Raw genomic sequence first — 12031 nt, forward strand, 5'->3', positions numbered from 1 at the left:
ATTTGACTTTATAAGTACTCATTTCATAGCAATTGATGCTTACAAACCTCTCTGAGATACACAGAGATTCACAGATAGCAGCTTTGTAATGGCAAAAAGTGGCTGCTTTCAGTCTATCCTGCAACCTCTCACACCTCATTTCATTTCAATTTCCGTCACCGCAGATATTTATCCTCTCTCTATTTTTCAAAGATACAGAGGCACTCTTCAGACGTTTGTCAAAAAGAAATGGTCAATGAACTTAAGTCCCAACACTCATAGGAAATCATAGGAAAAACAAATAAACACTAGGCCCAAAATCTGCCCTGGCTCACCCACCCAAACAAAGGAAGGGGCTTCTGCACGTATCAGAGCGATGTTTACAAAATCCTCATTAAGGAAAAGAAAGCAGATAACAGTGCGTGCACACACACACACACACACAGGGACACCATGAACGCTAAAAATGCAGAGCTTCCTAGTTTGTAGATAAGGGACAGAGAGAGAAAGTAGGGAGAGTGAGAGAGAGAGAGGAAAAAACATTTGAAAAGAGATGCCACAGAGGGACATCGCTTTCACGTAGTGAAACCACCCTCTAGCCCAAACTTTTCAGACATCAAAAGGTGAGAAGAAGAATAAAAGCTCAGAGGTCAGGAATAGAGGCACTTTAATGCAGTAACTAGTCAGTGGCTACATATAAGAAGCAAATCAGCATAGGACAGCTTTACTTTCCTACATTCTGCACTGGAGTGACCACTGACCTTCTATCCAGAAGAAAGGGTTGAGTTCTTCAAATTAAAGTCATTTGTCACTGGATCTATAGATCTAGATTTCACTCCTGTGAAACTCTGCACCTATAGCTGATACACACCTTTTGCCTCACATCATGGGTGTCAGCAGGAATTACTTTTGGATTACGTGTTCATCCAGCACCTCTGTTTTATTGGCCTTTTTCCTGCTCTTCTGGGGGCTCTTCTGTGCACAGAGTAGCCCTATCGGCTCCCCCGAGAGGCTGCGCACTGCTCCAGGACTGGATGACGGACATGGAGGGTTTCTGGATCCTTCACTTCTGGAGCAGGACAGTGAGGTAGATATGCAGAGCTTGCTGGAGACCCTGAAGGGACAGTTTCTGCGAACTTTTAACCTGACACGTCCCGTCCCCCATGTGCAGCCAGGGGCCACTCGAGTAGAGCCCCCTGAGTACATGCTGGAGCTCTACAACCGCTTTGCCAATGATCGAACAGCAATGCCTTCTGCAAACATTGTACGCAGCTTTAAAAATGAAGGTAATTGTATATTTACTTTTCCAGTGAGAACTATGTTTGTATTGTGGGAATTATATAAAAAATTTTTTTTGAAGAAATTTAAATAAAATAAAATAAATTTATTTTCTACTGTGGATGTAGTACAAAGTAACAATAATGTTGACTAAGTATTTAAAGTAATTGAATAATCAAGTAAGGATGTTAGAAAATTCTAGAAAAGGTTTCTAAAATGCATTTTATGGTTGTGCACTAGGGTGCTTGTTTGCTTGTTGATTAAAATATAATACTTGTGCTTGCTAAATTATATGCAATTAATCAAGACAATATAATACATTTACATTTAATAATTTAGCAGACTTACAAATGAGGAAAATACAAGCAATCAAAACCAACAAAAGAACACTAATATGTGCTGTGACAAGTCTCAAGTAATGACAAGTAATTTTATCTCAAATAATAGGTAATAATAGTTGGCTTTTTTCAGTTGTGTACCATTATACATGAGAGCACATTGATGCAAATTTAATATCTATGCAGAACTATATTAATAATTAAAAGAGATTTTAAAATGCATTTTTGTTGTGTTGTGAAAGTTAAAAATCTTCATATTGTCTAGAAATGCATTTAAAAAGTGACAATTTGACAGTTACTTTCATTTATACACACACTCACACACACACACATACATACACATATATAATATTTTTTTTATATTTTATTGTAATATTATTAGGCATATCTTTGAGTCACTGGTAGATTTAATGACAACACGAGAATTTTTTTTTTTTTTTTTTCCAGACTCCTCCCCATACAGTGTGGGACCTGGTGGGGTGAGACGACACCCACTTATCTTCAACGTGTCTATCCCACATCACGAGAGAGTCACCACAGCTGAGCTCCGACTGTACACTTTGGTCCAGACTGACCGCAACAAATACGCTGGTGTTGACAGAAAAGTGACCATATATGAGGTCAAACAGATTGAAACGAACAGCAGTAAGCAAATAAGAGGGGACAATATTGATGGAGGAAATCAAACCAAGCAAGAGGGAGAAAAAAAAATAGTGGAGTTGGCATCTCGACAGGTTTACGGTACAGATAACCGGTGGGAATCCTTTGACATGACTGCTGCGTTGCATCTTTGGCGGAAATCAGACTATGGCACCACCCACAGGCTGGAGGTCCACATAGCCAGTTTGAACTCTCAGAGTTTGACGTCAACCGAAGGTAAGGAGGAAGGCAACGGCAGAGGAGGGGATATGGACATTGACACCAGCCCTGAGGACAAACACAAACCCTTAATGATCGTCTTCTCTGATGACCAGAGTGGAGACCACCGTGGAGACAAACGAGAGCTCAATGAGCTGATCCAGCATGAGACCACTGGGCCTGGTGTTCAAGACAACCTTGAGCTAGAACTGACTGGTCTCTGGGACGACCTGGAAGGTATGGGACAAAAAGATGGGAATAAGGAAGAGGAGCAGAGCGAGGAAACTCTCCTACAGATGCGCTCCAACCTCATCTATGACACCGCATCTAGAATCCGACGCAATGCCAAAGGCAACCAGTGTAAAAAGACCTCCCTCTATGTGGACTTCAAAGACATCGGCTGGGACAGTTGGATCCTAGCGCCCTCTGGTTATGAAGCCTTCGAGTGTACGGGGACGTGCACGTACCCTTTGACCAAACACGTTACACCTACAAAACATGCCATTGTGCAAACTTTGGTCAGTCTGAAAAGTCCACAAAGAGTGTCCAGGGCTTGTTGCGTTCCCACTGAACTAGATCCCATCTCCCTGCTCTACCTAGATGATGCAGGTGTGGTGACATATCAGTATAAATATGAAGGTATGGTGGTAGCGAAGTGTGGATGCAGATAGTATTTAATGGACATGGAGAAGTGGGGTGAATCTGGGCCACAAGCTTAGAGTTTGTATTGGAAAGAGACTAAAAGCCAGTCATTGTCTACGACTAACATTCCAAGTTTCTTCCAAATGGCAGTGGATGAGCTCTTACTCCCAACCTTAACAGCGTTAGCAGGAGTCATGAAATCAGTTGTGGAATCAGCCAATTCAGGAGTCATGTGACAAGGGGCCACAATGCAGCATTTAGTGGGAACGGTGTCCATTTCATCCCTGCTAAACAAGGATTGGGTGGAACATAAGACAATAATTGAACCACTGACACGCCTCAAAATCAGCCGGGATAAATGAGCTGTTCTTATCAGTAAAGACTGAAGTTTAAGTCAGAGATTATATCAACTATATCCATATCGTTTGCGTCAGCAGAGTCCTCGCTAAGTGGGTGTTTCGTAAAGATGGCAGCGAACTCAAGCACCACAGGGTCAGTCCAGTGACATTACCAGAGACAAGAAGCCTGTGAAACGGCCTGTTTCCAGTCTCCACAAAGCTCAGTATCGTATCTGTCGTGACACTGCCAAGTCAATATGCAGCTTCCTGCCTAACAGAATGCGTTTGATATGAACTGTCCAAGTTGAAGTGAAACGCTTATCAGAAAAGTTTTGTTAACGAGGAGTAAAACAGACCAGAACGGATCAGTCTGGACTTTCGAATGTGTCTGAGAACAGCTCCTACTCTGGATATCCACAGTCCTACGAAAATGAGTTTCATTCATTAACCTGTCATACACAAATTTGTGTGTGAAATCTGCATGCAGTGTCTTTTAAGGACAAATCATTATTCAGTATTACATTTTGAGCTAAAATTCATTCTAAATTAATGAAAACACTGGGAACTGCTAAAACAACACGCCAGCAAAAATCACAGAGTCAGGGTAGAAGATGAAATATATGAATAGATTTCATCATATAGAGTAAAAAGTAAGACAAGTACATTATAGCTTGAGTTTCAAGGTTTTCTATAGAAAAACAGCACATCTGTACTTATGTGCAGCTGGCTAATGAGAGGTTTGTAATCTGGGTCTGTATAAAAGGTGTCTATTGTATTTGAACTGGTTTTGAGGATGCAAACTTAGTCATATGTTTGCTGCTGAGTGTGAAGAAAGGCTGTAATGGAAAGGTTTTGCAGAAAGCAGTTGATGGTTTGGCCATGTTTTATGCAAATAAGCATTAAAACTAGATGGAGAACAAGAAGAAATTCATGTGCATATGTACGTCATGCAAAAGCGTTTTGTGAGAAGTTATCGTGTGGATATAAATACAAAATAATCCATGCAATTATTAATGAATGAGACCCATTATTTCAGTGCAAAACAAACAACAAGCAACAAACAGATGATCATTAAAGCGAGACACCCAGAAAAGGACAATATGAACTTGTCGATTAATCTGTTTTGAAGTGTTATGTTTCTTTGGGCCACTTAATCCTGACTTTATCTTTTCTTCAGTAACATTTCTTCCTACTGAAACCTTGTCTGCATTTCACCATGGAATTCATTCACAAATCAGCATGTCACTGCTGAGGTGTGAGAATGGGACAGTTGACAAAGGATGCATGTTGTAAATGTTAGTCTGTCCGCCTCGTTCCATTGGCGACAGACGGCATCAACAAGGGGGATACTGGGGGCTCTCACCCCTCCTGCTCCACATGCCGTGCGAGCTGCGCTCCCACCCCGAAGCACGGCTGTGATAAGAAGGTGTCAGAACTGAAAAACATGTGTGTGAGGACCAAAGAAAATTCCAAGCTGATTCCTGGGAATGAGAAGCCAGTTGGCAGTTGTATATCATATCTACTTTTTGACCCCAGTCTACCCTAAAGCGAAGACACATCATTTACTCCCCATCGCTCTCCTCCTGTAGTCTTCCGTCATTCTTCTTCTCCTTTTGGACCCTTATCACCGTTAGGGCATGAGGATAAATGTAAACGGTCTTGCAAGGTCATGCCACCCACAGATATCCTTCACAAGACTTTTCAACCTGATAATATCTTCCAGGATTATTCCCATGCCTGATGCATCCTTTGCATTACTGACTTTGATATTAACTTTACTGTTGTTGAAGTGCAAATTGTGTTCTGCTGCTTTGAATAATTATAAAGCTTATTTATTGATTAATTTATTTGTTTTTATTATTATTTAGGTGATTTTGTATAGTAATGCTGTACATATGACTACATACACTATTCAGAGTACATGATACTATATAATGTTGTGCAAAGAATATGGGTATACAAGTATATAATTTAATTTAAAATCAAATTATTAATTGTAATAATTTATCATTTTCTCATGTAGCATGTGTTAAAATACTCAGTGATGTTGTATGCGCTTTAATCAACAGCTTTTCAAGCACTGACGTCTTGTTAGGATTTGTATATATCTCTAAATAATTTGTTGATCCTCTTGTCCCTTGCACCCAGACACTCCATAACTCCTTAACAAGATATATTTAGCAATGATCAGTCCAGGGCTTGCTGTTTAGACATTGGGTGTGGGAGCGATTCATAAATTTAACTTCCCATTGAAGACCAGCAGCTCAAAGGCCCATAGTTTACATGTGTCAAACAGATCCACGTCCATGGGAAGCTGACTGGAAACTAACGACCACACAGGCTCATCTGCTCTGCGGCTTGAGACTGTGCAGATGTACAGTATTTGCTTCTTTTTTTGGGGTTTGGGGTGGGGGGCTTAGGAAGTGTTTAGCTTTATTCTCTATATATTTAAGATGTGAAGTTGGTAATTGTCAGTTGCCATTGTAAAACAATGTATTTTGCCATGTACAAACGTACAGTTGTTGTAAATAAAATGATATTTTGAAGAAATATACCACATACTGCATCAAATGATATTTTGAAGAAAATTCCGGTGTTTTTTTTATTTTATATATACAAACCCGATTCCAAAAAAGTTGGGACACTGTACAAATTATGAATAAAAAAGGAATGCAATAATTTACAAATCTCATAAACTTATATTTTAATCACAATAGAATATAGATAACATATCAAATGTTGAAAGTGAGACATTTTGAAATGTCATGCCAAATATTGGCTCATTTTGGATTTCATGAGAGCTACACATTCCAAAAAAGTTGGGACAGGTAGCAATAAGAGGCCGGAAAAGTTAAATGTACATATAAGGAACAGCTGGAGGACAAATTTGCAACTTATTAGGTCAATTGGCAACATGATTGGGTATAAAAAGACCCTCTCAGGGTGGCAGTGTCTCTCAGAAGTGAAGATGGTAAGAGGATCACCAATTCCCCCAATGCTGCGGCGAAAAATAGTGGAGCAATATCAGAAAGGAGTTTCTCAGAGAAAAATTGCAAAGAGTTTGAAGTTATCATCATCTACAGTGCATAGTATCATCCAAAGATTCACAGAATCTGGAACAATCTCTGTGCGTAAGGGTCAAGGCCGGAAAACCATACTGGATGCCCGTGATCTTCGGGCCCTTAGACGACACTGCATCACATACAGGAATGCTACTGTAATGGAAATCACAACATGGGCTCAGGAATACTTCCAGAAAACATTGTCAGTGAACACAATCCACCGTGCCATTCGCCGTTGCCGGCTAAAACTCTATAGGTCAAAAAAGAAGCCATATCTAAACATGATCCAGAAGCGCAGGCGTTTTCTCTGGGCCAAGGCTTATTTAAAATGGACTGTGGCAAAGTGGAAAACTGTTCTGTGGTCAGACGAATCAAAATTTGAAGTTCTTTTTGGAAAATTGGGTCCCCAGAGTTTTGCAGACTGTTATAAAAAGAAGAGGGGATGCCACACAGTGGTAAACATGGCCTTGTCCCAACTTTTTTGAGATGTGTTGATGCCATGAAATTTAAAATAAACTTATTTTTCCCTTAAAATAATACATTTTCTCAGTTTAAACATTTGATATGTCATCTATGTTGTATTCTGAATAAAATATTGAAATTTGAAACTTCCACATCATTGCATTCTGTTTTTATTCACAATTTGTACAGTGTCCCAACTTTTTTGGAATCGGGTTTGTATATTCTTGTGTTTATTAACTATGATCATTGACAAAAACTCTTCTATCCACCATAGTCCTGTTAATGTCCAAGTGGAAACTTGATGGTTATTTCTGCATGCCATGACAGGAAAGTTAAAGCAATGATGGGAAACAATGTAGACCCTCCAGTATGTTTAGTGAGCTTGAATGGTGACAGTTCAGGACCTCCTGACCAGTTACACACAAGCCTTTGAGCTGTGTCCCATTAATGAGCTATTTACAAATTGCAGAAGAAGTTGTGTCTGGATATTGTCATCTAATTCTGGGTATTCATTTATTGTGTTGACAGAGGAACTTACAGTATTAGCATGTGCTGATGGTAGCAGACATGCTATTGATATTAAAAATAGCAATAATACTAACAATAACAACAACAACAACAAAAAAAATACATTTATAAATCTAAATTTATAAATACATTTTATTGTTTCATAAGCCTAGTAATGTCACGATTCTTATATCTAGTCTGCAAATGTATTTGTTATATAGAAGAATGATAAGATCAAACATATAAAAAATATAAAGATGACTGCTGTAAAAAGACAGGTATAGAAGGGTTACTAGACTAAAAAAAACCCTGAAAATAAGGTTATATATAAAGAGTCACCCTTGGTTTAACACATTTCTATAATTGTATCATCATTTTGAAGACCAAACAGTTTTGGTTACCATTGGCCTCCATTTTATGGAGGAAAAAAATTATGTTCCATAGAAGAAAGTTTTGGGATGGTTGAGGTGCGGGTTAAAGTAAATGATGACATAATGATTTTTTGGGTGAATTATTTCTTAAATTGCTGCTAATTCCATCACTGGTCAAATCAAGCAGAGTGGCAGCAAGCAAGTAACAAAGATTTGAAGCCACCTTGTGGTCACCAACCCACAATCTCGGAACAGTGAAATTGTAATTTACTCGCCCTCGTTTTATTCCAAATCTGTGTGACTGTCAAGCTCTAAAAAATACCATAAGTGTATCATAAATCTAGTCAATACGACTTGTGTGGATGCACTATATTTTAAATATATTTATAAGTGAATTAATTAAAAAATAATTTAAATTTAAATACATATTTTTATAACAATATTATAAAATAAAAACTTTTTTTAAATACTTTTCAAAAGTGTTAAAATACTCTTTCGCCCCTCCTGTTACTCATCTATTTTTACTGTTATCTCTTCTGTTCTGTCCATGGTGACCTGACACAGGAAATCTCCAACATCTGAGTTTCTTAGTTGTAATGATGCATATCCTCTCTCCAGTTTTTCAGTAAGCAGCAGACTTACTCTGCCCTCATAGCTCATTCCCTCCATCACTTCTCTGTTTTTATACACACACGCTGTCTCTTTAAACCATCTGATTTCCATGTCAGCAGCACTGATTTCAAGTGACAGGTGACACAGTACACTGACATCAGACCCCAGTTTGACCTCAGCATTTTGAGCCTCATCTGGGGCAATAAGCTGATACTCATTTGTGAGGAAAAAAAAAGATAGAAAGACTTTCAGAGTATTACTCAAGTAAATACTTTAAAAATAAGACTGATTTGTTTACATTCACACAATTAATTGGCAGAATACTTTGTAATGCTTGAAAAATTATGTATTTGAAAATATTTGAAAATTGAAAAATTTCAAAAATTGAAATATTCGAAAATATGTTAAAACTCCAAGGCCTGGACCAGGATTAGGCCATAGATCAATTAGGACATTTAAGTAATTTTTATAAACGTGTCTTAGAAAAAAACTTTACTGGTGTGCATCTTGAGACAAAACAAAGTCACTGATATAGTCAATCAACCAGTGCAAGTTTCTTTCATTTGAAACAGCTCAGACTTACATTTTAGTCTGGGAATAGGTTTAAGCCTTGTCTGTGAAACTGAGGGAAAGTGTTTGATTCTGCTTTTAAACAAACCTTGAACATGATCTAGATGATTTCAACAGAGGGGATGATAACGTGTTTCTCACTTGTGCTGTTTTCTACTAAAGGTCTCAAGACTTTATCATGTAAAGTTTCAAACTGCCTCTGTATATAATGTACATCCACCTGCTGAATATAATCAAAATTATACCTAAAAATGAATGCTTAACGAATGTTATTGCCAGGTTTTATGAACATTGCTGTGTTGCATTTTATGATGGTACATGATTGGACATCATCTTAGGGGAACAGCAACGCATCTTATCACTGTGCAATGACATCTGATATACAGATCCAGTCTTTCTTAAAACTGATTTCTGTGATCATTTATGTTATGCAAGTTTTGGGCACAGGATAGGAGAAAAAAAAAGACATACATGAAAAGTGATCACAATTACTTGCAGCAGCATCTCTATACACAGTCTATATTCGCATACAGGGGATTCAGATAAACATCTTGTTTAAAATGTATTATTTATGATAATGTATAAACAACTATGTGCACATTTTTTCTGATAAAGCAAATTTTGCTTTCTTCATATCACTTTGGAAAGATAAAAAATTTACATAAATTTTTACAAGTAGAAATTACGGAAAATTGAAAAACAAGTAATATATTAAAGACCACAAAAATAAAATATTGTAAAGGACGTGACGTGTGGCCAAGTATGGTGTCCCATACTCGGAAACACAGCAGTGAGTACTGAACACACATACATACACAAATTGAAAACACACTCTGAGAAAAGGGGCAGCCATATTTGCTGCAGCACTTTGGAGCATGTGGGTTCGGTGCCTTGGTCAAAGGTCTCAGCTCAGTCATTGCATTGAAGGTGGAAGAGAGCACTGTATATTCATTCCCTCCACCTACAATCCCTGCCAGCACCAAGACTCGAACCCACAACCTTTGAGTTACAAGTCCAACTCTCTAACCATTAGGGCTTAGACAGGACTTTATCTTTGCACAGAAGCAATAATTTCTCACGCTGTGCTCTCATTCCATCCAGGTATGGTTTATATTTATTGTAATTTTCAGTGGATTTGTTTTTGTATCAATTTGTTCAGCTGCAGGAGAAATAGTATGTTTAGATGTTTGTTACAATTTATTTGCCTTTAATATTGTTTATAATGTGTTTTCGTCCATTTTATTTTTGATTAGAATATCCCTTTAGCTTTCATTCCTAAAGGAGCTAATGAAAAAATGATTTAACTTAAAATTCTTATTAGTAGACATAGCCTCAAGCATTTTAAAAATTTTTATTTATGTTTTTATATAAAACTCTAGGCCTACTGTACGGTTGAGCTGTGAGACCATGGTAAATCTTGATTTAAATCCAGAGAACTATTTCATGAGGTCCACAAAGATAAAAAAAAAATAAAAAAAATATTTAAAAGTCTGTATAGGCGTATGCTAGGCCTATATGTGACCGTGGACCACAAAAGCAGTCATAAGTAGCACAGGTTTATTTGTAGCAATAGCCAAAAATACATTGCATGGATCAAATTATCAATTTTTCTTTTATGCCAAAAATCATAAGGATATTAAGCAAAGATCATTTTCCATGAAAATATTTTGTAAATTTCCTAATGTAAAAATATCAAAACTTAATTTTTGATTAGTAATATGCATTGCTAAGAATGTCTTTTGGAAAACTTTATTTCTTCAATATTTAGATTTTTTTTGCACCCTCATTTTCCAGATTTTCAAATATCTCAACCAAATATTGTCCTATCCTAACAAACCATACTGGAAAGCTTATTTATGCAATGCATAGCTTTCAGATGATGTATAAATCTCAGTTTCACAAAATTGACCCTTATGACTGGTTTTGTGGTCCAGGGTCACATATGCTATTTGATAGGCTATGATTTTGGACAATTGTGGTAAATAAACATTTCTGCATTTCTCATCTATTTTGTTATATTTCTGTTCTTTACCCTCTCCCCTATTCACAGCAACGTTATGGTTTCATTACTTGATTGCTTGTTTGACAACTATTATTATATGATGACTGACCAGCACCGTTGTCCCTTTTGTGTGTCTGAAGTTTGTAAAGCTGTCACTTCAAACCCTACTTTATGTAGGCTACTTTTTTTGTGTTTTTAGTCTTTATGTGCTTCAGGTAGAATATGTGCAGATCACGTAAAAAAAAAATGTGTAATTTTTTTCCTCATTAAAATCGACATGTATTCGCTGTTATTTAAAAATATTTTAAACTGTTAAATGAAATTGCTGTTTTTGTAGTTGGCAGTGCAATGGTACTTGACATGACATGTTGTAGCCTTTAGAGGACGCTATACAACAATAATCTCTGTATAAAGCCTGTATAAAGGTAAAAATATGTACCTCACATTTTTGTCAGAACAATACAGTATAGTGTGTAATTCATTAACCAGGAAAATGCGCAGCCAGGACTTTTATTTTGAACAAACAGGTGTAAATTCAGTGAAGAAATCTAGTGGCGTTTAACCAGAGTTCAACGGTGCAGTATTTTGCTATACATATACTTCGTGTTTTCACGTAATTGTAATATTAGTTACTTATTATGGAGGCAGACAAAACCATTTCGACAAACCCAAGTGTTTATTTGGGGAGTGAGTAATATTCATCATCCAGTTCACAGTTGTGTGTCTCTGAAGAGTGACAGGTCCATGGCTGAACCTCCTAAATTCAGTGATAAAGCAGAACACTTTCAACCCAGGTTTGTCCTGCTGAGTATACACTCATATAAGAGAACGAGCGTTCATATGTGCTGTGCTGTCCTGCAGTGTGTGTATTTGAATGTGCATTGTGTATTTAAATTAATTTCAGTATTTTCAGTCTTCCAGAGAAAGTGGAGGACTGTGCTGTTCCAGAGACCAGTTCCAGAGACCAGCATCTCCACAAACAAGTTATGTGTCTTTGAAGAGTGACAGATCC

The 12031-nt window shown here is 37.3% G+C and overlaps 1 protein-coding gene across 1 annotated transcript; it reads left to right on the forward strand.

The window, feature by feature from the left end:
- Nucleotides 1-539: 539 nt before the first annotated feature.
- LOC306869888 (bone morphogenetic protein 10-like) lies at nucleotides 540-5983 on the forward strand. Its single transcript, XM_079416816.1, has 2 exons — nucleotides 540-1265; nucleotides 2043-5983. Exons 1-2 carry the CDS (start codon nucleotides 866-868, stop codon nucleotides 3122-3124), a joined length of 1482 nt encoding a protein of 493 aa, XP_079272942.1. The 5' UTR covers nucleotides 540-865; the 3' UTR covers nucleotides 3125-5983.
- The last annotated feature ends 6048 nt before the right edge of the window (nucleotides 5984-12031 follow it).

Source organism: Barbus barbus, assembly GCF_936440315.1.
Source record: "Barbus barbus genome assembly, chromosome: 5".
NCBI classification, from domain to species: Eukaryota; Metazoa; Chordata; class Actinopteri; order Cypriniformes; family Cyprinidae; genus Barbus; species Barbus barbus.

Bases quoted from the DNA above. Each gene is read 5' to 3' on its own strand.
- LOC306869888 (XM_079416816.1), top strand. From the start codon at position 866: ATGGGTGTCAGCAGGAATTACTTTTGGATTACGTGTTCATCCAGCACC. The intron at 1,266-2,042 runs GTAATTGTATAT...TTTTTTTTCCAG, and splicing joins ACGCAGCTTTAAAAATGAAG to ACTCCTCCCCATACAGTGTG.